Genomic DNA, 24,559 nt, shown 5'->3' on the forward strand with positions numbered 1-24,559 from the left:
ACTAGCACAGAAAACTCAGCCACTGGCCTAAACCCTCATTTACTGCAGTAGCTCAGTTAGATGTTTACACATAACCACTAAAATGTTCTTATGCTTTTATTTATGCATAACATGTAAATATAGGTCACTGTATTACTAGGGAGTGCAACGCACACTAAATAAACTTGGGATGAGTGAAATATTTTAAGTAATTTTTGTCTTATTTATTGTACCAGAAAGCTTTTGAATATTAAGCTTATAAATCACATTTTCAATGGAGTGTTTTGATTAATCCATTATTAAGCTGTGTAAACACTGGATTAACATGTGAAAATACAGCCTGATTCTAGGCTTGCTTTATGTCCAGGATGGTTCGTTCATTTTTCAAAATTTATTTGTTGTAATTTCTTTTTCTTTAAGCAATCTCTTTGTGTAGCTCAGGCTGGCATTAACTTTCTTCTTCTTCTCCTTCTCCTTCTCCTTCTTCTTCTCCTTCTCCTTCTTCTTCTCCTTCTTCTTCTTCTTCTCCTTCTTCTTCTTCTTCTTCTTCTTCTTCTTCTTCTTCTTCTTCTTCTTCTTCTTCTTCTTCTTCCTTTTCCTCTTTTCCTCCTCCTCCTTCTTCTTGGTTTTTCAAGACACGGTTTCCTTATGTAGCTCTGACTGTCCTAGAACTCACTCTGTAGACCAGGCTAGCCTAGAATTCAGAGATCTGCCTGCCTTTGCCTCCCAAATGCTGGGATTAAAGGTGAGTGCCACCACCTACCTGCCGGCATTAAACTTCAATTTTCTTGTGTATTAGTTTCTTTTCTCATTGTTATTCAACAAATACCAGACAAGAAGCCACTTAAGGAATGAAGGGTTTATTTTGTCCTCCTTCATGAGGATTACAGTGTATCCTGGTGGGAAGGAAGGAGGAAAGAGGCCACTCTTACCCTGCCTCTACCCTCGGGAAGCAGAGAGATAAGTGCTGGGTCTTAGCTCTCCTTTTTCTTTTTACTCAGCTGGCGACCCTGGCCCATGGCATGATGCTACTCACACTTAGCCGGGTCTTCTTCCATTAACACAGCCTAGAAGCTCCCTCATAGACATGCCCAGAGGTGTGTCTCCCAGGTGACTCTGGAGTCTGTGGGCTTGCCAACTGTGATTAACCGTAGCCTTCTTCCTAGGTCTCCTGCACTGGACACTGGCTTCAGAGGCTAAGACAGCAGAAGAGGCTGCTCAGTCCTGCGTGGGCCTGAGTAGAAGCAGCGTCCTCTGTGTTTTAAACTTCCTCCTCCATTCCAAGCACCTGCCACTGCACCGACTTATACAAAGGTTTCTGCCTATGGCTGACTATCATGTACTTTTGTCTCTTCTGTTCTTGCTATGACGTTGAAAGTACTGAGCTTTATTGCATTTTTAATAGACGAGAACACATCCTACTAGAATTCCTTATAAGAAAAAAATTCAAAAATTTTTACCTCTCAATAGGAGAGAGTTCCCCCCAACAAGAGATGCCATTTAGAATAGAAAATCCAACCATAATATCCATATTTCTAAATATACCTTTTGGCATACTCTCTTCCCAACAGGATGGCTTTGCAAGCCAGCTGCCCCCTCTTCTGAAGACATCTCCCTTACCTGGAAGGAGGAAACATACCTATTTTTCCCCCCTCTGGTGCTAAGGACCAAGCCTAGAGCCTTGCACATGCGTCCTATACAAGCACACTACCATTAAGCTGTGTTCCCAGATATATCTTTTAAAAACTATGTACCTGCTATGTAGAAACCACCCACATCCATTCAGATTTCCAGCCAAGGTCAGCACATTTGGGACACTTGCCTCTTTGTAAAAGAAATACATGCTTAAATCTCATAACCCTTTTCATTACAGCCAGGTAACAAATCTTCCCGTGGTGCCACTCTCAACCTCAAGCCCCTCCTCTTCCTTTTCTCACACACTGGTCTTCTTAAGGTCTCAGTAAAACTAGTCACAATGGTGGCCTCACATAGCAGTCAAAGAGGCAAGATGAGCTCACTGTGCAATGCCAGCAGGGCCCTAGTGAGCCTTGGAATCTTAAGCAATAGATAGTCAATCATATCAGATGTTAGTTGTGTTGGTAAGGTTTCTTTCTCATGTATGTAAATGAGTGGAAAGTTCTAGATTATCTTCTGACACTCCAAATGGAGCATCTTGGGGGTTCAACCCTCAGATCTCTAAAGACTGTGCTGTGATGTCATTCCCAGGGAAGTGAGGGGACCCTATTCTCCAAAAGAGGATCACTGTTATAGAGAGCAAGATCTTGGGATTTGCAGACTTGATTCCAGTTTGAACATTCTGTCCCAGGCTGTGCTGTTTTCCAGCCCTCATTTCCTGTACCTTGTGGACACTTACATCACAGAAAACATATCATACTTAGGGATACCCAGGGACCTTGAGGTACTTCCGGGGACCAATGGGCATGCTCCCTTCATTTCCACAGTCTGTCCATTTAGCTCCAACTTTGCATAATCTCAATATGTCCCCAAATATCTCTCTGCTGAAAACTCTTGGCACGAGGAACGTCCTGGTGTCATTCCTTACAGAGAAGGCTCATGGATTTGTAAAAGCTCCCAGAATCACTTTCTAGGATAGACCCCGTCCTGTCCTTTATTCCAAGGGGCACAAAGCACCCACGTGCTGCTGCCTGACTCCACACTGAGTACGCAGTGGTCCCCCATTTGGCTCAGGCTTAATGACTTATCTATAGGGGATGGGGTGCTTTTCCCACTATTTTGGTATATCTTTGCTTAGGAAAAAAATTGACACAGTTAATTTCACATAAGGGGATTACTGTCTTAAAATCTTTGCCTGCCCGTCTTAAAAGAGTTCAGGCTAAGGTGTGTGTTTTGTCTTGGTGGGACATGTATCTCAAGGAATCCTTTAATCTACTCTGAAACGCAAGCCACAGCAAATCACTATCAGTGGACAAAGAAGTCATTCTGAGTTTAATGTGTATCTGCCTGGCCCTACTTAACAGTCAGGAAGTTTGAGGCGGTACACGCACCCCTAGGAACCTAGTTCCATTTGCCTCAAAGCCCCCTTAGACTCCGTGTCCTGTTCCTACTCTCTGTAGTGTCCCTTCTTGGAGTTGCCTCTGTGTTCCTTGCCAAGTTTCTCTTTTCTTTAAGGCTCAGTTCCCACTCTGACCGCTTTCTGTCTGTGCCCAAGACTAACTCCAGGAGGAAAGGACTGCTTTGTTTCCTTTTGACCTCATGTCTTAGAGACTGTAGTGGCTTGAATGAAAACGCCCCCCCCCCCATGGGCTCATAGGGAGTGGCACTGTTGGGAGGCGTGGCCTTGTTGGAGTGGGTGTGGTCTTGTTAGAGGAAGTGCGTCACTGGGGTTAGGCTTTGGAGTTTCAGAAGCCCAAACCAAGCCCAGTGTCGCTATCTCTTCCTGCTTGCTGCATATCCAGCTATAGAACCCCGAGCTACCTCTCCAGCACCATGTCTGTATACACGCTTCTATGCTTCCTCCTATGAGGACAGTGTAAGAGCTGCCGTGGTCATGAAGTCTCTTCACAGCAGTAGAAACCCTAACTAAGACACAGACGGTGATGCCCCAACATAATATAGTTTCTTCTCTCTTGACTAATGAAACACACACTGTGCTGGCTAGTTATCTGTCAAGCTGACACAAGGTAAAGTCATCCGAGAGGAAGGAACCTTGACAGAGGAAATGCCTCCATACGGGGCTGTAAGCAAGCCTGAAAGGCACGGTCTCGTTTAGTGATTGACATGGGAATCTTCCTTTCCCATCCCTCATCGCCTGGCAATATGGGAGTCATGTCAATCCAGGACCTTTACCAAAGCCATTCTCCAGTACAGTGCAGGCACACTGCATCACTAGAGCAATGGCATATGCTGGCTACATGGTGAGACTCTTAACAAAAATGCAAAACAAAACCAACTCAGGAAGTGGAATGCATTAGAAAATAAAAACTGAAAGAACTTTCTGGAAGTTACAGAGGTAGAGGAAGGCAAAGCCAGGATCAGACTCCAGAATCCACATGTTCAGCATAAAGCCCATCCAAATAAGGATGTCCCACTTCCTGGAAGCACACCAATCAGGTGACAGGACGCTTCTGAGGTAAGGCGAGCGGGTCCCATACCCTGGAGAGCTCCCTGTGGGGCGCTGTGAACGGGAGGAACTGGTGCACAGCTCAGGGCACAGAAACGGATTTTGGGGATGCTCTCCTTACTGCGTGCCAGGTAGAGCCAGCCGTGAGCTCCGACTTCTCCAGCAGGACCACATCTTTCATCCCTGCCTTGGCCAGATGATAAGCCAGACTCACGCCCACACAGCCGCCTCCGATGATCACGGTCTCTGCTCTGTCCTTCCATTCTGGGGCCGAGGGTGGGCTCTCCTGTCTGGAAGACATTGCTATTAGCGGTGATGACTCACTTGGAGATAGCCAGTCCTGTTAGGATCTGATGCCCTCCCCTGACTGTCTCTGGACCCTCACACCTACAGGCTGCACTTTGAACCCAGGGTCATCTGAACCCTGGCTCGTCCCACCTCCGGCAAACGTAGCTAAGGAAATGAGCAGTAGAAGGTGGTGGCAGCTGTTTCTTTCTCAATCTAGACATGATTTTTTTTTTTTAATTTCCTCACTTAAAAAGCACATTCTGGGGTTGGTGCTCATCTGGCCAGGGAGGGGCCTGAGTTTGATCCCCAGAATCCACACAAACAAAGCTGGGCATGGTAACTCCCACCTGTAATCTCAGGGAAGCAGAGACAAGAGAATCCATCGACTTGCTGCCCAGCCTTCCCAGACTAATCAGTGAGAGACTCTGCCTCAAAAAAACAATTTGGAGAGCAGTTGAAGAATGCCTCCAACATCTGGTGTGCACACGCCAGATGGAGAAGCACCCTCCCCTCTAGTCATCAGTTTGCAGGATGGCCTTCCTGGCTGCCCTGTGAGCCTTTTGCAGGCAGGGACAGTATCCTATCCATCACTGATCTCGGCTCCCTCCCGCTGCCCACATCCAATGCTTATGTCCAGTGACTGCATCTGAGATGTCAGCCCTCCACTGGCATGCCTTCCCTACACACATCCCTACAGGATGGCATCCGAGCATTGTCAGGGCTCTGAGGCTAGTGCTCTCATTTGTCATCGGCCACACTTCCTCCCTTCCTGTGTCCTTGATGTGCATGAGGCTGGACACATGAGGCCTCAGAGCTCTGAAGCTTACAGCGGACCCGGGAGAGCAAGCAAGTGAAACTAAATACGTGGCTACTACAGCAGTGAGGCTCTCTGAGGGAAGGTGCAGGGGTTACCCGAGCATCTGTAAACAGGAAAGCATGATAGGGCTCATGAAGCGAGAATGAAGCAGGCAAGTGAGGACATGAAGGCTCTGGCTGCAGAGGCAGCTGTGGGCACTCAGTACAGGGAGGGCTGGCCTCTGAAAGGCCATTGACGCTGCTTGAGGAGGGGGCCCCAAGGGCCTGGCTCTCCTTAAATATGTGAAACATGATCCAAGAACGTGATTTATTAATTGCTTAGGTCTTACATTTTTCCCTAGTTACCAATCTATTTATCCCATTAAGGTCTAACATAGAAAGTCACAAAATGAATTAATAAGAATTCTCAGAAGACTTTCCATGGTGTATTCAGTGACACCAAATCCAAAAGCTGACATTTTAAGGGATAAGGGTTGTTGTTTTGGGTTTTGGTGTTTTGGTGTTTTGTTGTGTTTTGTTTTTCAAGATAGGGTTTCTCTGTTTATCCCAGTCTGTTCTGGAACTCGTTATGTAAACCAGGCTCATATTAAACTCAGAGATCCAGCTGGGCTATGGTAGTGCACACCTTTAATCCCAAGCAATAGGGAGTCAGAGGCAGGCAGATCTCTGTGAGTTTGAGATCAGCCTAGTCCTCAAAGCAAGGCTAAGACAGCCAGGGCTACACAGAGAAATCATGTTTCACAAAACCAAAATCAACTAATTAATTAAATTCTGAGATCTATCTACCTCTGCCTCCCCAGTACTGGGATTAAAGATGTGAGCCACCGTTGCCGCCTTAAGGATAAGGGTTTTGGTTAATTGGTTTGGCTTTGATTTTGGTTTCTTTCTTTCTTTCTTTTCTTTCTTTTTTTTTTTTTTCCTTTTTTTTTTTCAAGACAGGGTTTCTCTGTGTGTCGCCCTGGCTCTCCTGGAGCTCGCTTTCATAGCCTCAAACTCATAGAGATATGCCTGCCTCTGCCTCCAAGGTGTTAAGGATAAGTTTTAAGCTGGGATAAGAGCAGACAGCAAACTTCCCTGGAACCAACATGATAGTAACTGCTGTGTCTGTTTTATTGCACCTTATTGGGAAAAGGAAATATGTTTGTCTGATGAAGATTAAATTGTTGAATGTCTCAATGTCTAAATTCTAATCCACCCGCAGGGTTTGTCAGACAGAAACTTACATTTTCTGCACGGGTTTAACAACATGGGGGGGGGTGACTTTGTATTTGGACAGAGCCTACGATGGCCTTGAGGTTGATATTATCCTGCCTCAGTCTCCCAAGTGCTGGGATCTCAGGATTTTGCCACCGCCGCCAGCTTTCTTACAGTTCTTAGAAGAGAAATGCCATTTGTGGTTACTCTCACTATATGCATTATATGTAATATATGCATATTTCAGAATATATGTGTATAAACACTCTCATGTACATAATAGTGAATAAAGACTTTAATGTTACACTGTATTTGTCTAATCAGTTTAAAACACATTAACCCAAGGCCCACACCTTGCTATGTCCTCCCACATCGGGGTGCGGCGTCCCAGTTATGATGCTTTCTAGCTTACAAATCTCTCTCCCGTGTTCCTTCATTGGGATTTACAGCTCTCCTGTGAGCCTGGCAGAGCAGTATTAGCATCCTATCTTTGTTGAGGAAACTGTGCTCAACAGGAAGTTGCTGAGCCTGACAGAGCCAGAACTGCAGTTCTGTCTGTGGGCCTCGTATTCCGAGCTACTGGGACAAGTCCACACACCAGGCACCATGTAAAATCTGTGATGAAAGGACAGCTGGGTGCAACTGAACAACGGTCCGTGCAGACCATATGATATAAAACACAAACTGAGTCATAATAGTGTTTGTTGAGTGGCTCTGTTAACAGAAGCCTCACTTTGCCACCATGGATGACATCAGGAACGACGTCAGGACAGAAATGTCAAACATGCTGTCGTGTTCTGTTTACAGATAGACAGACAGACACTACAGGAAAATGCCATCTCACGTGGTTTCACAACCCTACTCTGGAAGCCAAGGGAGACATGGGACACAAGCACCCACTGCAGGGGCATGCGAATCTCACATGAATCTCACAGTCTTTGGGAGAAATGTGTTGCTGCCTCTTAATCTTTCAATGACTTAACCCTTTCCCTAACAAGTTTATTTCTTAAAAAATAAATAAATAACAAAACAAAAACAGACTCCTGTATTTGCCCAAACGTACGTGCATAAAAATACCAGATTCGTGTTCTCCACGGACCAACCAACCAGAAGCAGTCTAATTGTTAACGCATATTGATAAGATGGAAAAACTGTGCAGCCATTAAAAAGAATAAGGCAGATCAATGTGCTCTAGTCTAGAATAATCTCGAAGTATCAATCATCAAAACCAAAACAATGATAACAACCCCCATCAAGGTGCAAGCGAGCCAGGGACAACAGCATCGAGCTCTTTGAGCACAGTAGACTCACTACTCACACTGCCCACTGTTGACTGGCCAGGGCGATGGGTCCAGAGAGAAGGACAGAAGGACAGTCCCCCACCCCCACCCCGTAGTTAACAGGTAATTCCTGGAGAGCCCCAGCCCATTCCTGGGAGGCAGGGAGCCTGCCTGACCCCCTCTTCCAGACCCGCAGGCAGCTGGCACTCACCCTTCCCGGAGGCCCGCTGAGCTTGGGCGCCCGGGGGAGCCCCGCAGCGGGAGGCTCCGCACCCGAAGCGCACCCAGGCGGAGCATGTCGAGGTGGAGGCCAAGCACCGGAGAGACCAGAGACTAGAGAGACCGCGGCCTTAGGCTGGAGGTAGCGGAGGTGGGGGTGGAGGTGGGGGTGAGGGGTGAGTCCTCCCACGGAGGGGCGGGCTCCCTCACCGCGACAGCGCCTCCGGGACCCGTGCCACCGGGACCGAGCCTGCACAGTCACGGAGACATGGCACCAGCCGGAGGCCCGCGGGCCAAGAAGGTGAGTGTCAGTCAGGCCTCCTTCTTTCTTTTCTCACGGAGTTCGAATCCCATTTCAGCTACTAGCCAAACCCTAAGGTCTTGGCAAGGCAGGGGGCTGGGCGGCCCCAGATCCTCAGTTTACTGGATCGCAAGTGGATTAGCATTCTTAAAGCCTTCACCCAACCCAGAGTTTCTGCATTTTCTGGTATCCCCAGTTTGCGGGTGAGGAAACTGAGGCCCAGGGTCAGTTGTCTCAGAGGAGGGATCTGAGGTTAAGTTCCTGGACTCAGGGAACCCACGTTTTTCTCGCTTGAGGGAGCACATCCAGCAGCTCCTGGAGATTCAGCTACAGGTGTTCCTGTCAGTTTTCCTCAGGGTTTGTAAGTGCAGCAACCTGGCCAAGGGTCTTCACACCTGTGCTGTGGGAAGCAAGGACACCATGCTGGTCACAGGGGTAGGTGTGCAGGTCCCCTCTGTTGCCTTCAGCAGACACTAGCACTAGGGCCTCTCAGGACGCCCCCCTCCCCAAAGAACAGCCCACCTGAACGCATAGTTCAGAGTTCTGGGGTCCGTGGAGGCTGGAAACGTGCAGACCTTTGATCGTAACGAAGGGCAGTCCAGGTTCAATCACTTGCTGAGTTGTTAGTCAGCCATTAAGGGCTCCAAGTGAGTGGACTGAGAGCATAGGTGACCCACCCTAGCCTTGCAACATTAATTACAGACACACCGGCAGAGGGCCAGCCAGGGTCCTGAGAGAGCTTTTTTTTTTTTTTTAAATAGATATTCTTCTAATGACAAAAGCTGAACCCTAGGAAGGAAATGATAATAATAATTTTTTTAAAACCTCCTTTTAAAGGTGACGAATACTGAGCTGTCTTTCCTCACCTGACCTTCTGTAATGCTAGGTTTATTTTTTATAATTCACTTCCCCCCCCCCCCCAACACAGGGTTTCTCTGTGTAGTTTAGGCTGCCCTGGACTCACTTTGTAGACCAGGCTGTCCTGGAACTGACAAAGCTCTGTCTGCCTCTGCCTCCTGAGTGCTTGAATTTAAAGGCATGCGCCACAAAGCCTGGCCATAACTCACTTTTTAAAACTAATTTCATTACATTTATGCATGCGTTTGTGTACTGTGTATTTGTTTGGGCATGTTCATACATGTAGAGGTCAAAGGACAACTTCCAGAAATGGGTTCTCTCCTTCTACCAAATGGGACGCAGGGATTAAATTCTGTGGGTGATGGAACTCAGCCATAATGTTTGGCAGCAGGCATCTTTACCTAATAAATCATCTTGCCAGCCTGTAATTCACTTTTTAATTTTAATTTTTATAAGAGACTTTTTTTTTTTAATTTAAGAAAGGGTCTCACTCTGTAGCCTTGTGTGGCCTGGAACTCCCTGTGTACCAGGCCAGCCTCAAACTTGCAGATATCCACCTGCGTTTGCCTCCCAAGTGCTGGGATTAAAGGCTGAACCCCATTCTTGGCTAGTCACTTTTTAAAAAAGATTTTATGGGGCCAATGTGATGTTTGTTTTTTTTGTTTGCTTTAAGCGTGCTAATATTTGATCAAAGATTTTTTGGTTTTGCCTCTCAGGACACAGATCCTGTCATTTGTGACGCCTCTGATGTTCTCAGAACTATTCAGTACCTCTGTGTAGTTCATTAAGGGCCTCTCCATGCTAGCAGAGGCGGGAGGGATAGAGACAAATAAGATCTTTCACCTGAGCTGGGCGGGGCATGGTGGTGGCACACGCCTTTAATCCCAGCACTCAGGAAGCAGAGGCAGGCAGATCACTGTGAGTTCGAAGCCAGCCTGGTCTACAAAGCAAGTCTAGGACAGCTATAATAACAAAGAGAAACCCTAATCCCAGCACTCAGGAGGCAAACTGAGGCACTAAGAGCTCAAGACCAGCCTCGTCTACACAGCAAGTCCAGGACAGCCAGGGCTGTTACACAGAGAAACCCTGTCTCAAAAAATAAAAAATAAAAAAAAAATAAAATAAAAATAAGAGTGGGGGGGGAGAGAAACCCTGTCTCAACAAAACAAAACAAAACAAAAAGATCTGTCACCTGCCCCTACATATTCTACCATCAAAGTGAAACAGGCAAGCGACCAGACACATAGGTGAAGATGCTGAGGTTATAAGCGCACAAGAGAAGGGCAGTGGCGGATAACTGTGCACTAGAGCATCCAACAATCCAGTGGCTGTGACAATAGAGGGCGTGAATCCAAGGAATACTTTAGAGACACAAGTTGTAAGATTGGGTACAAGAAGAAGCGGCCTCAGCTAGAACACTGGAGTAATGGTTTCCCCTCAGGGACTGTTTGATGTGTGCTATTAAATTTGATTCTTAAATTGGTGAACACAAGGAAGTGGTTTGCGTCCCTCATCTAATGAGGTGCGAAGGTGAGCCAGGAGTGTCCGCTGTGGCTACTCTAGATTGTCATGAAAACCCGCATAATCAGTGGATGTTGGCTCCAGTGGACATTGAGGGCAGTTGAAGGTGCATGGCTACAAGATGGCGTGCAGCTGAGGGTGTGTGACACAAGATGGCGTGCAGCTGAGGGTGCAGCTGATGGTGCATGGCTACAAGATAGCATGCAGCTGAGGGTGCATGGTTACAAGATGTCGTGCAGCTGAGGGTGCATGGCCACAAGATGGTTGCAGCTGAGGATGGCATGGCTACAAGATGGCTCTACATCCAGGTGTCATAACAACATGCCAGTCATAAGGGAAAAGAGAAACAAAATGGCTTCCACCGTGTCACTGGCCAGTGGTGTGACAAGGCCATGCACAACAACCAGGGAGCCTTATGGATTTAGGAGTCTGTTTGTTTAAATTGAAGGCATTGTGTTCCCAAACTTTAATACACTAGCAAAGAAGAGAGGACATGAAAAACTAAAGTGACTAGCAGGTTAACCAGCACGTTCAGCATAGTTTGATCCAGAAAATGCTAGTTGAAGGGGAAAAGCATCCATAGCGCCATGGCTGCACAAAACAGGTATTTAGATTGGCTAGGAATGATGCTACAGTGTCCTCTCAAATGCTTAGATGTAGTTTCAGCAGGACCAACTGCCTAAAGACACAAGGCCACCATTCCTACAATTAGAAATGGCTTTAAGAGACGGGTGTGGAGGGAGTCTCTGTTCTCTTCCCCGCCCCCCCCCCCCAGGGCATTTTGGAGCGTCTGGACAGCGGGGAGGTCGTGATTGGGGACGGCAGCTTTCTCCTCACTCTGGAGAAGAGAGGCTTTGTGAAGGCAGGGCTCTGGACCCCAGAAGCAGTGGTAGAGCATCCAAGCGCAGGTGAGTGCCCACGTGGCCCAGAGTATGTGTGCAAGCAACAGCTTAAACATCAGTGAGGGAAAACCAAGGGAAACAGCAAGCGTTTTTAAGAACAGCTTGCTTCCCTTGAGAAATAGCCAGCAGTTGGAGGCCATGCCAGTGTGTGGACTGAAACACAAGAAAAAGTATCTATTTCCTCCTCTGTCTCAGTTTCTCTCTGTGTTTTTGTCTTTTCTTTCTCCCTCTCTCTTTTCATTCACATCTTCTTGAACAAGCATTGTTAAAAATATATCCGTTCCTTGAATATTTCCCCTGTAGCTATTTAAGAGTTTCCTTACATTAGCAAGAGTCATCACTGGCTTTAGACTCATCCCGCTGAAGGCTGTGCGTGGGGCCGATAACAATCACAACCATGGTGATAGTGGCTGAAGGCCATCACCCGCTTAATGGTGCAGGCGGCCAGGCTGTGGGAACCAGCCCCACTCCCTTCGTCTTCCAGATATGGGAAAAATAAAAATAAAAGAGTCAGAAATAGAACCCGTTGCGATTGGTTGGTGACATTGCATTAGGGCTTTAACTCTACCTGGCTTCGTTGGCTTTCCTTGCTTTCCCAAAGTGGGGGAAATAAAGCCGTGTAATACGGACCACACACTGGAAGTGTGGCTTTTGCGTCTGCTTGATTTCATTTGCACAGACATTAGGCAACACAAACCTGATGTCCTTGCTTGATTCTCCCCCAGACCAGCCTTGTGACTTCAGACAAGTTCCCTGACCTCACTGAGAATCCTGCTCCTGTGTCTGCCTCTTGGGGCAGGGATGTGGGACAGTTGTGGGGACAGATGAGTTTGCTTACCACCACGAGCTGCCCAGGCATCATTAGAGCTCTGTGACCTTTGCTGCTGTTTCCCAGACTCCCCAGGTGCTCCCTCCTCCTGCAGAGCAGAGTGGCTTTGCTTCTCCGGTGCCTCTTAGGAATCTCTCCCTTTCTTCTTATTTTTGCACGATCTTTCAGCTAAACCAGAAATGTCAGATTAGCCATCAGATGATGGCAGGGCAGAGAAGTATTAGAAGGGGACTTTCTTTTCTTTCCTTTTAAAAAATTTATTTTTATTTTTTTATTTTTTTTAGGCAGGGCCTGATGCATCCTAGGCTGGCCTCAAGCTGGCTGAGGATGACTTCAAACTTCTGATCCCCCATGCCCCCTCCTGAGTGCTAGATTACAGGCATGAGATGCCACACCTGCTTTACAGGGGGCAGAGGGTCCAACCCAGGACATTATGCATGCTAAGGAAACATTCTGCCGACAGAGCTCTATTCCCAGCCACAGAGGGAAGACCTTCTGAGATGCTGGGGATAGTGGGGCTGCTTACACATGACTCTCTCACACTTGCTGTTAACCCAGCCTGCTGTGGGTGTCACTCACAGGCCTGCTGCCCTCTGTCTGAGCTTCCCACGTTGGCAATAATAGGGCAGCAGCATCAATCTCTAAACAAGAATGAGGGGACAGGGAGCCACCCAGGCCTCTGTCTCAGCATGGGAGGAGGCACTGGAGGCCAGTCATCAGGACCCTGAGGGATGCTCCATAGTGCCTGCTGTCCTGTCACAACACTGACTTCAACCTGTGGCTTTGTCAGTTCTAGGTTTGAAATTGGGTCCGGTGGTAAGGGAGGAGAGGGAGGGAGCTGCGCCTGAGAACACAAGCTTCTGGATTTCCATTTTGTAAATTGCAATTTCCACTCTTTTGGCAGTTCGCCAGCTTCACACAGAATTCTTGAGAGCGGGGGCTGACGTCCTGCAGACGTTCACCTTTTCTGCCACTGAGGACAATATGGAAAGGAAGGTAACTGGGGTGGGGGATGGGGAGCAGCTACAAGGAGCAGGGCCTTCTCGTGGGAGGTGGTGAAAAGGGTGTACCAGGTCACACCCAACTCCTGTGACTTCACCATTCCGCAGGCACGTGCGCGAGACAGAATATTGTCAGTTTAGGTGGAGAAGGACAAGACAGGACAGAACAGGCTCTGGGAAGGGGGAGGAATCCCTCCCAGGTGTTTTGTGGAAAAAGAACATTTGACTAGATTGATTTTTACCTTCTCATTCTGTATTGTTCGTTTTTCCCCCTCGCTTTTCTGTCCCCCTTGACAAAAGTCAAGCTTGACACCCAGCTTTGCTGCCTGTGTGACTCCATGTGAGGCCATCCCCGCCATGGCACAATGTCTTAACTCCGGAGAAAGATAATAAACAGTGCTATGTTCAGACCCATCAAGAAGAGCAGATGGGATGAAGGATGCGGAAGTATTTGCAAAGCCGACTGTTGATGAGTGACTGTTGTGGATGCTCATGCTCACTGGAGGAGCCCACATTTAGTGGGAGCCAATGTGTGCTGTGTTCGGTTATATCCATGGACTATCATGATGGTGCTCTCCGTGCTAAGTAGAAAAGTGACAGAAAGGCTCAAGCTCTCTTCTGAAAAGGCTCATGATCTGTATGAGAGGGGAACAAAGAGAGTTATTAAAATCCAATGTGATGAAACTGAAGGGTGGCTCAATGGTTAAGAACACTTGATGCGCTTCCAAAGGACCCAGATTCAATTCTCTGCACCCACATGACAGCTCAAACTGTCTGTAACTCCAATCCCTGGGGATCTGATGCCTTCTTCTGGCCTCTGAAGGGATCAGGGATATATATATGCAAAATACCCATACCCATACCCATACACATCATCATCATCATCAAAAGAAGAAGAAGAACAAGAACAAGACTATACCTCATAATTAGTCTAAATCTGTGTTTAAAAATCCAGTGTGGATAATAACAATAATGGAAATACAAAATCACTAGTGAGGAGGCTGAGGCGATAGTTCAGTCAAGAAAGTATTTGCTATATAAGCACAAAGACTGAGTTTGAGCCCCCAGACCCTATGTAAAAGCCTATGTAAAAAAAAGTTGTGTTTAATGCACATCTATCTCTGACCCCCAGCACCAGGGCTGGGGGTGGACAGAGGTAGGCAGATCCTTGGAACCCTTGGCCAGCCAATCTAGCAAAATCCACAAGTTCCAGACTCAGTGAGAGACCCTGTCTCAAAAACTAACATGGAGAGGAATTGAAGAAGACACCTGGAGTTGACTTCTGGCCTCTACAAGTACATGTTACCCGAGACACACACACACATTCACATACACATGAATACACACACAGGCATGCACACACATGCATATAAACACACGCACACATATATGCATGTGCACGCACGCATGCACATACCATACTCACATATATACATACACTTGCACACGCTGTGCACATGCATGCATACACACATGCATACACACACACACACACACACACACACACACACACACACAAGTCACTGGTGACAGAGGAGGTTCTGCCCAGTTCCTCCTGAATTGCAGTCTGCAGGACTGACTTGCCCACTGCTTCCTCTGTGACTTGTTTTACTTTACAGCTACAACACAAGCTCATGTTTCTGCTCTTGCTCTCAGTGGGAAGACGTGAATGCAGCTGCCTGTGACCTGGCCAGGGAGGTGGCCGATGGAGGGGATGCTCTGGTGGCAGGGAGCATCTGCCAGACATCACTGGACAAACACCACAAGGACGAGACTAGAATCAAAAACCTTTTTCGACTACAGCTACAAGTCTTTGCCAGGAAAAACGTGGACTTCCTGATTGCAGAGGTAAGGCTGGCCGTAGAGGAACCACACCCTCATTTCCTCCGTGTGGATGGTCAGGGGTCTAGGCTAACACACTGCAGTCCATGCCGTCTGCACACTGGGTTCTCTGTGAGGCAGGGGATGGACCTACAGCATGCATGACTCACTGTGGGGTTTGCCTTCTGAGCTTTAAGTGGTTGTAGTAACTGATTCGGGGGACCATATAACCTGAGATGAGAAAAAGAAGGCAGTGGTTTAGGAATTACCACCTGCCACAGGAGAGGCCAGGCTGGACCATGTTGGAGGTGGGGACGATGGGGAAGCTAACTCTATGGCAGGCAGATGGCTGCTCAGGTTCACCCAGGGACTCACCAAAGAGACTCAGCACCGGGTAACGACTGCCTTCTCCATTCTGGCCTTCCTCGCTGCCTCTCTGCTTCTCCTCAGGCTACCACATGTGAGTGGCATTTTAAAGAAAGGATAGATACATCAAGTCAGGTTTTTGTCGTTATTGTTGTTGCTGAGACATATGCCTGAGGAAAATCAACGTAAGAGAAGGAAATAAAATCACTTGGTCTCATGGCTTTGGAGGGTCAGTCTTCAGCCAGCTGGCTCTAGGTCGCCTGGCTCTGTTCTGGGTCTGAGATTGGGCAAAAGAGACAGTAAAACAAAAACAGAAAAAGGAGTAAAGAAAGAAGAAATGGGGAGATTGCTGCTGTCTCTTGTCCAGTTTCCTTAGGTCATCCTTTTAACGGTGGCGCTGATGGGGCTTCCCAGGAAGCACCCCACGGCTGACAAATAGCTCTAGCCACCAGGCACAAACAAGGACACCCAGGAGCTCTGTTTCATGCTCTGTGCCTCAGTTTAACTTTCTGGGAACATCTTCCCACTTTCCCCTTCCTGCTTTATGGAATGCTTAGGGTGCATAAACCAGAAATTATGTAAAAACACTGTGCAGTATAGTGCACAATAAAATATGTTTTTCAGAGCTAACCTCAGTTTCATAAAAGATGATCCTCAAGACGATCCTCAAATCAATAAGTAAAATGTTTATTCCTCGGTGATCTGTGGTGCAAGGGACAGCACATTGGGCTTCTAGTGACAAAAATGTTCCCTTAAATTTTTTATTTTAAATATAGAACTGTTTTTTTTAAAAACCTTTAAATAGTATGATTTTTGTTTTACTAACAGTCACTAGGTCACCAAATACTGATCGCCAAAGAAAACTCTGAATATTCTGATTGAAGAAATTCAAATGTTTACTCAGAAGGTTATTCTTTGCATAATCTGTTACATTCCTCAGCAAGCTGTATCACATACTGTCTATTTGGTAACTTTCATAACAGTTTTACAGCATTTGTGCTTTACCCCTCAAGAGTCTACTTTGAGCCCAATTTTTAAAAGTGCTATATCTCCTAGTATTTTGAGGATCTAGAAGAAGCTGTGTGGGCTGTGGAGGTCTTGAGAGAAGTGGGGAAACCTGCGGCTGTGACCATGTGCATTGGCCCAGAGGGGGACATGCATGGCGTGACACCTGGAAAATGTGCAGTGAAACTGGCACAGGCAGGTAAAGTGACCAATGGCAAGACGGGCAATGTAGTGGCCGCTTATGAAATGCAGCAAATCTGCTTAATATTGTCAGAGAAATAAAAGAACAAGAAGGAAAATTTTTTGTCTATAGCGAATCTCTAAGCTAGTATCTCAGGTTGATTGATTAATTGATGATTGATTGATTTATTTGAAATGAAGTCCAATCATTTCTAATCAATGCAGCCTAGGCCAATGTTGAATTTGTGACCGCCTTGCTCTGTGATGCTGCAATTACAGGCACACACCATAACCAGCTCAGCTTCTAACTGTTATGAAAAGAACGAACAAATGAATACACCCTAAGTTGTAATGGTTCTTTATCACCTTGCACAGGGGCAGACATCATTGGAGTCAACTGCCGGTTTGGACCCTGGACCAGCTTACAGACCATGAGGCTCATGAAGGAAGGCCTCAGGGATTCGGGCCTGCAAGCTCACCTGATGGTGCAGTGCCTAGGCTTCCACACACCTGACTGTGGCAAGGGAGGGTTTGTGGACCTCCCGGAATATCCCTTTTGTAAGCTCAAGTGTATATAAAGTCCTTACATTTCTTTTCTCTCCTCTTCCTTATCCTCCTCTTCCTCCTCCTCCTCCCTCCTCCCCTTCTTCTTCTTCTTCTTCTTCTTCTTCTTCTTCTTCTTCTTCTTCTTCTTCTTCTTCTTCTTCTTCTCGACAGGGTTTCTCTATATAGCTTTGGCTGTTCTGGAACTCACTCTGTAAACCAGGCTGGCCTCAAACTCACAAAGTTCCACCTGCCTCTGCCTCCCAAGTGTTGGGATTATAGGTGTGTGCCTGGTTCCTTTATGCTTCTTACTATGACTTAATTGATAGAGTTTAATAATATAAGGCCACGTAAGGAAAAAACTTTCAGTGTTAACCAGACAGAAACTACCTTTAAAGTGCATAATATTTCTAGCATTTATATTAGTTTTTTTAAACTGGAGTAGGGGTGAGGGAGAGGAAAAGCCCAGCTAAGTATCTGTCATTTGAAAATGGAGCTGCAGCTGTGCAGTGGTAGCACATGCCTTTAATCCCAGCACTTGGGAGGCAGAGGCAGGCAGATCTCTGTGAGTGTGAGGCCAGCCTGGTCTACAAAGTGAGTCCAGGATGGCCAAGGCTACAGCGGTTGCTTCTCTGGTTGCTTTCACCAAATACCAGACTTGAAGCAACTTGGGAGAGGAAAGATTTCTTCTGGCTCTGACTCAGAGGGGATGAAATCCTTTATGGTGAGAGGGAGTGGAGCGTGATGTGGCTGGCCATGTCACATCCACAGTCAGGAAACTGGATAAAGACAGGAAGCCGGGGGTTGGGGGAGGTGCCTGTCAAGCCTCAAGGCCCGCCTCTGGTGACCCACTTCCCCCAGCAAGGCTTTACCTCTGATGGTTTCACAACACTTCCAAATAGTCCACAGCTAGGGACCAAGTGTTCAAACACATGAGGCTATGGGGACATCTCCCATTCAAACGACAGACATGGTAACGGAAACGTCAAAACCATTGTATTGCAGGCCTGGAACCCAGAGTTGCGACCAGATGGGATATTCAAAAATACGCCAGAGAGGCCTACAACCTGGGGGTCAGGTACATCGGCGGCTGCTGCGGATTTGAGCCCTACCACGTCAGGGCGATTGCAGAGGAGCTGGCCCCAGAAAGGGGGTTCCTGCCACCGGCTTCAGAAAAACATGGCAGCTGGGGAAGTGGTTTGAACATGCACACCAAACCCTGGGTCAGAGCCAGGTGGGGTCGCTTTTGAGTTCCATTCATAATTCCCCTTTAACCTCATTGTATGTACTCCTGCAAACAGCAAGCAGTGCACAGGTGCACAGAACAAAAGCAAGCTGCCCCACCCAACTCCCAGGGGAGACTTGGTCTGCGCAGACTGATGTAACAGATTATACCATCACTTTGGTGTCTTATAAACAGCAGAAATTTGGGGCCAGGAGTAGGGGTGAGTGGTGGCCTGGACCTTTAATCAAAGCACTCATGAAACAAAGGCGTGCAGGGTCTCTGTGAGCACAAGGCCAGCCTGGTCTCTATACAGTAAGCTTCAAACCAGCCACAGCTACAAAATGAGACCCTAGCTCAAAACAAACAAACCAACCTCCCCCGCCCCTGCCCTGCTGCCCCAGAAATTTGTTTCTCATAGAGTTCTGAAGTCCAAAACCATGCTGCCAGTAGATGCAGTATTTGATGAAGGCCTGCTTTCTCAAAGATAATAACTCTTTGCTGAGGGCTCTCTTAATAGAAGAGTCAAAGCAAGCTCTGTGGAGCCTCTTTCATAAAGGCGCTAATCCCATTCACTAGGGCTCCACCCTTGTAACTTAATTGCTCCGCCCCCAAAGACCCACTCTTGTGATCATATTGATTAGGTGTCAAAATACATTCTTTTAAGAATTATTTATTTACTTATTATGTATACAGTGCTCTGCCTGCATGTACATCTGCAGGCCAGAAGAGGCACCACTTCTCAATATAGATGGTTGTGAGCCACCATGTGGTTGCTGGGAGTTGAACTCAGGACCTTTGGAAGAGCAGCCAGTGCACTTAACCTCTGAGCCATCTCTCCAGGCCCCAAAATACATTCTTAATGGATTAAAAAAAAGTACACATATTTATGGGCACCACATGATATACACATTGAAAATTGTTCAAGTTGAGCCAGGCGTGGTGGCGCATGCCTTTAATCCCAGCACTCGGGAGGCAGAGGCAGGCAGATTGCTGTGAGTTCGAGGCCAGCCTGGTCTACAAAGCGAGTCCAGGACAGCCAAGGCTACCCTGAGAAAGCTGATATCGAAAAACCAAAAAAAGAAAAGAAAAAAGAAAAACGTTCAAATCAGGATAAACTCATTCCTCCTCCAATGATTATCATTTCTTTGTGGTAAAAATATTCAAACCCCTTAGGTGTGTGTGTGTGTGTGTGTGTGTGTGTGTGTGTGTGTGTGTGTCTGCTGATTGTGGAACCACAGAACAGCCTGAGGTGTGGTTCTTCCTCAGGGGCCATGCACCATGGTTTTTTGAGACAGGGTTTCTCACTAGGACCTGTAGTTCCCCAGCCGGCCAGTGAGCCATGCCTGTCTCTGCCTGCCCTGTACTGGGATTACAGGCACACACCACCGCACCTAGATTTTTATGTAGGTGCTGAGGCTTGAACTCGGGTCCGCATGCATGCACAGCAGGCGCTTTCTGACTGGTTCCCCTGAGCCCATTCTTCGGCTGCTCCAAGTTACACTATCAAACGCTTTTTTTTTTAACAGCTATGTCCGATTCTGTAATCACAATTAAGTCTTCCAGGCTTTATCTATAGGTCTCTAACGCCATAAAGCCAGAGAACGGCATCTACAGTATTATTACAGCTGTCGCACAAGCGACAGTCTCACTTTGCAAACCTTGACGGGCCCCTTGACGGGGAAAGTTCCTGGCTTCATGGCCTGGTGGATTCTCCTCTCTTATATTTCGTCACTCGTCCAAATTCTTGCCAGATGTGAATTTGCTTCCTGATTGGACCGACATTCTTTGTCCTTGTGTAACACGGCTTTCTAGGAAGTTCTAAATGATTTCCTGTTTCATTGTTGAAAGAAAGTTCACAGGCCTTCGTTTTCTCCAGGTTCTTCCAGATTCTAAGTTATACTCCACGTGACTATCACTTTATTATTAACGATGTTCAGGGCACGGTGAGCTTCGTGCTGCTTTGGCTCACTGCGTATCTGTGCGTACTCTCTTTCCATGTCTATCAGTACAATGTCAGCTCCTTTACATTTGCTAGAAACTGGTTGTGAGTTGAGGCACCTTCTCATGGTCTCCTGCATATTCGACGATGTGATGGAGTAAATATATCTTTTTTGTCCATCATGGTGAGAGTTGAAGGCAAGAAATCATTGCTATCTGGACATGGTGGTGCGCTTGGGGAGGCAGAGGCAGGAGGATCTCTGCGAGTTTGAGTCCAGGCTAGGCAAGGCTACACAGAGAAACCTTGTCTCAAAAGAAAAGAAAAGAAAGAAAAAAAATCATTGCCAGCCCTTTCTATGGGTGTCTGTCAGAGAGGATGGTTTTCACAAGTGTAACTCATAAAAATGTATTAAATGTGAGCCTGGTATGGTGGTGCACACCTTTAATCCCAGCGCTCGGGAGGCAGAGGCAGGTGGATCTCTGTGAGTTCGAGGCCACCCTGGTCTACAAAGGAAGCTCTAGGACAGCCAAGGCTACACAGAGAAACCATGTCTTGAAAAACAAAACAAAACAAAACCAAAAACCAAAGCAAAAACAAACAAACAAACAAACAGTGAAATGGGCCTGGGGAGATGGCTCAGTCAGTAACTGACTTGCCATGAAGGGAGTGAGGGCTGGAGTTCAGATCCGAAGAACCAAATAAAAAGATAAGCAGAGCAGTGCACACCTGCAATCTTGGTGCCAGGGAGACCGGTGGATCCTTGGAGCTCACTGGCCAGAGAAATTAGCTAAATTCACAAGCTTCATATTTTACAAAAACAAGGGGGGGGGGGAACCCCTTGTCTCAAAAAATAAAATACAGGACAATTGAGGGAGACCGCTGACCTTGGAGTGTGTGCTCGCGAGCATGTATACATACAAATATACAGATATGTACGACCGGTACAACTGTGAAAAAACTATAGGCATAAAAATACAGAGCTCTTCTAACTATATGTTGAAGCAAAAGTTCTATTTTAGTATGGCATCTCTCCTTTCCTTCCTTTCCTTCCCTAACACGCACGCACGCACGCATGCACGCACGCACTCACACAACTTGGCAAAAATTATTTCAATAAAATGAGTTTGTATCTTTTACTTAATGGCGCATATTTTCCAAACCCAGGGCTAGTCGGGAATACTGGGAGAGCCTGCTGCCAGCTTCAGGAAGACCTTTCTGTCCTTCCCTATCAAAGCCAGACGCGTAAGAAGCAGCGAAAGAAAACTCCGAAGCGAGAAACCACAGCAAGCCCCGTCTGGAACCGACCTCGTTGCTGTCCTTAGCCTACCCTGTTCTTCCAGCTGCTGAGCGTTGAGGAGCTGCCTTCCCTTCCGTTTGAGCGGCACATCCCTCCTAAGCATGCCCACTCAGATGCAGTGGAGATGTTGAGGCACCTGGACCACGCCCCAACACCCTGAGAGCCAACCAGAAAGTCAGCACAGAGCAACCTTGGTGAATAATTCAGGTGTCTAAGCTAGGTGCTTAAGGAACAGGGAGCAGTGCTCTGAACTAGCAGTCAGTCGGTCTGCTTTGCTCCCGTGATTTCTAGTGTAGCTACAAGCACAGTCTCTCAGAAGAGGAGATGCCAAGCCATTGCGAGTGACGGCAGGGTTATTGAATAAACGCGATGCTTTGCTTTCAAAGATGATGTTTTTGCTTTCAGGTCCCAGAGTTTGTAAGTGCACATTTATAATCACACAGAGCTAGATTATAAACTACCGACGGTCAACTTCCTGGATTGAATCAATCCTTGAGTCCTGGTGTGGTTGTTTCTGTAACGATACCATCCGGGGGGTTCGTTCACCATTACCACTTAGCGGAATGCCACCTGATGCAGTTAGAGAGTGAATTCTGTACAATCACATCAAGGCCCTTGGAGTCCCCTGCAAGCCTCTGAACCAGGACTTATTCTTCGGTGGCGCTTCCTGGTACCTCACATCTAAAGACCGGGTACTTCTTTTTTTGTTTGTTTGTACGTTTTTTTGTTTTGTTTTGGTTTTTGTTTTGTTTTTTGTTTTTCGAGACAGGGTTTCTCTGTGTAGCCTTGGCTGTCCTGGACTCACTTTGTAGACTAGGCTGGCCTCGAACTCAAGGAGATCCGCCTGCCTCTGCCTCCCGAGCGCTGGGATTAAAGGCGTGCGCCACCACATTGTACTTCTTTTTATGATGCGGCTCATTCTTAGAAAGTGACTCCACAGTAGCCAGAAATCTGCTCACTACAACCTTCACTTGGTCCAAAGATTAGGACTGAGAATCCACAGAACAAGCTGCTGTCAGTAACTCTCCGTGTGGCTGGAGAGATGGCTCAGTGGTTAAAAGCATGAGCTACTCTGGCAGAGGACCTAGGGTCGGTTCCCAGTACCTACATGGTGGCTCACAACTGCCTCTTAATCCAGTTCCAGGGGGATCTCATGCTGTCCTCTTGCCTCTGTAGGCTCTTGCACACATGTGGCGCACAAAGACTCACTCAGGCTCATACACATAATAAATAAATAAATATATGTATTTTTAAAAGATAGCTGTTGGGCTTTCTAGACCTCCTTTTCATTTACTCCAAACAACAACAAAGTTTGGAGACCTCACTGGCCATGTGCCATCTGTGTGTGACAGTCACTTAGCTTTTCTGTCAATATTCTCTTCTGTGAAATGAAGGGAACCACAGAAGTATCCTCACTGAGATGTTGTAAGGATTGAGTAAGATAATAAGTTACTTCAAGCAGCACCTGGCATTTGCTAGACAGGCATCGCTCATTATGCATTGCAGTGTGTGTGTGTGTGTGTGTGTGTGTGTGCAGGTTTGTAGTTCCCTTGTCCTTATGCTGGCTCAATGTGAATCAAACCCTCGGTATGCTGTTAGTGCCTGAGACTCAGCCTGCACTCCAAGACGGACATGATGACTAGGTTAAGGTCATGTGAAGAGGGAAGTGTATTGGCACAGCGAGAGGAGTGGGAGTGGAAAGGCTACACTGGCAAGGGCAGCCCCTTCTGGGTCTACACAGCCCTTTATTTAGTTCTGTGGCATTCGGTACTAGAAACAGTGTAACAAGTCTTAAAAAAAAAAACTGGCATATGGTAGATGGTAAAGATGTGTTTTTAAATCTTGATGCATAAGCAATAAAAAAAGGAAACTCAGAATAGCTCACTTAGACCTTGTGAAGCCACTCACCCGCTTTCCAGGTTGACAGTTGTAACAGCTGCAAAAAAAATGTCAAGTGTATTATTCAGAATGTGAGCATCCCGGGGATGCCATGGCTTAAAGGATGTGAACAGGGACAGGAGTAAGAAAATGGAGCGCACAAAGATGTTCGGAGGTAACAAGACAAGATGAGGGGTAGCAAGGAAGACGGACCTGAGCCAGCCAGCGCTCCCCAAATGAAACAGGGCACTGCCGCTGAGAATTGGGTCAAGAAGACTGTTGGATAAGCTAGTTTGTGTGTGCTGTTTTGTTTTGATAATGGGCAGCTGGAACATTATCGACAGGACAAAAGTCACCTCACGTAGTTAAACATGCAAGTCTCACTTTGGGTGTAGAGTTTCAGTGGCCTTGCCTAAGATGTTGGTGACACTAAAGTTGGTAAGGCTCCCAAGAGATAAGCAGATACAGTTAGAGCTCAGTTATCTTGGTCCTCAGGATTGATCACATGGCTTTGCACATGCTAAGCAGGTACTCTATCACTGAGCTACACCTCCAAGCCACAAATTAAATAAAAAACAAATGTTTTGAGGTATAGTCTCACGGTGTAGTCCAGGCCAACCTTGAACTGCGGATTCTTCTGCTTCGACTTGCCGAGATTACAGATATGTGTGAGCATACATGGCTGCAAACATTTTTTAAAGGATTGATTTTCTATGTGGAAAGACTGAAAGGCTTACATAGTAATTGGATCACAGTTTAAATAACAATAGAACATATTAGGGGAAAGTATTTCAGCTCTATTTTAAAAAAAACCAACAAATCCTTCTAAACACAGCCTGGAATTCATCATAGCATTTCCTGTCTTATTCACCTTGTTCTCACAATACTAGACAACTCGTAATTTAAAATACCAGAAAAGCAAAGATAAAAGCATTGTTCAGGTAGAAGGAATGGTTGTACAGAAAGACTATTCCAAAAGGCCATAAGAGAGTCCAGTAATAGGATTAAATTTCTA

The 24,559-nt window shown here is 46.7% G+C and overlaps 2 protein-coding genes and 1 long non-coding RNA gene across 4 annotated transcripts in view; 1 reads left to right on the plus strand and 2 right to left on the minus strand.

The window, feature by feature from the left end:
• The window catches only part of DMGDH (dimethylglycine dehydrogenase), a 79,477-nt gene extending 71,477 nt beyond the window's left edge, over nt 1–8,000 (minus strand). For both annotated transcript variants that reach the window (XM_084800661.1, XM_084800660.1), the window contains exons 1-2: nt 7,871–8,000; nt 4,203–4,371 (exon numbers count right to left, since the gene is read on the minus strand). In XM_084800661.1, coding sequence (XP_084656787.1) covers nt 4,203–4,371; nt 7,871–7,956 — 255 coding nt within the window. In that variant the 5' untranslated portion in view covers nt 7,957–8,000. The remainder of the gene's footprint in view (nt 1–4,202; nt 4,372–7,870) is intronic.
• Nucleotides 8,001–8,096: 96 nt separating this feature from the next.
• Nucleotides 8,097–22,926, plus strand: BHMT2 (betaine--homocysteine S-methyltransferase 2). The gene is made up of 8 exons (XM_084800677.1): nt 8,097–8,179; nt 11,334–11,466; nt 13,194–13,285; nt 14,947–15,138; nt 16,534–16,681; nt 17,038–17,220; nt 18,211–18,439; nt 21,534–22,926. The coding sequence occupies exons 1-8, from the start codon at nt 8,147–8,149 to the stop codon at nt 21,613–21,615; spliced, it is 1,092 nt and encodes a 363-aa protein (XP_084656803.1). The 5' UTR covers nt 8,097–8,146; the 3' UTR covers nt 21,616–22,926.
• Nucleotides 8,186–24,559, minus strand: part of LOC311608285 — a 67,083-nt gene continuing 50,709 nt past the window's right edge. Inside the window, exons 3-4 of the long non-coding RNA XR_014782890.1 lie at nt 12,299–12,457; nt 8,186–8,579 (exon numbers count right to left, since the gene is read on the minus strand). This is a non-coding gene — a long non-coding RNA (uncharacterized lncRNA). The remainder of the gene's footprint in view (nt 8,580–12,298; nt 12,458–24,559) is intronic.

Source organism: Acomys minous (genome assembly GCF_964271855.1).
Source record: "Acomys minous genome assembly, chromosome: 11".
Taxonomy (NCBI): domain Eukaryota; kingdom Metazoa; phylum Chordata; class Mammalia; order Rodentia; family Muridae; genus Acomys; species Acomys minous.

Coding starts and splice junctions, on each gene's coding strand:
- BHMT2 (XM_084800677.1), top strand. CDS start 8,147: ATGGCACCAGCCGGAGGCCCGCGGGCCAAGAAG. Junction 8,180..11,333: donor GAGGCCCGCGGGCCAAGAAG/GTGAGTGTCAGT, acceptor CCCCCCCCCCAG/GGCATTTTGGAGCGTCTGGA. Junction 17,221..18,210: donor CCTCCCGGAATATCCCTTTT/GTAAGCTCAAGT, acceptor ATTGTATTGCAG/GCCTGGAACCCAGAGTTGCG.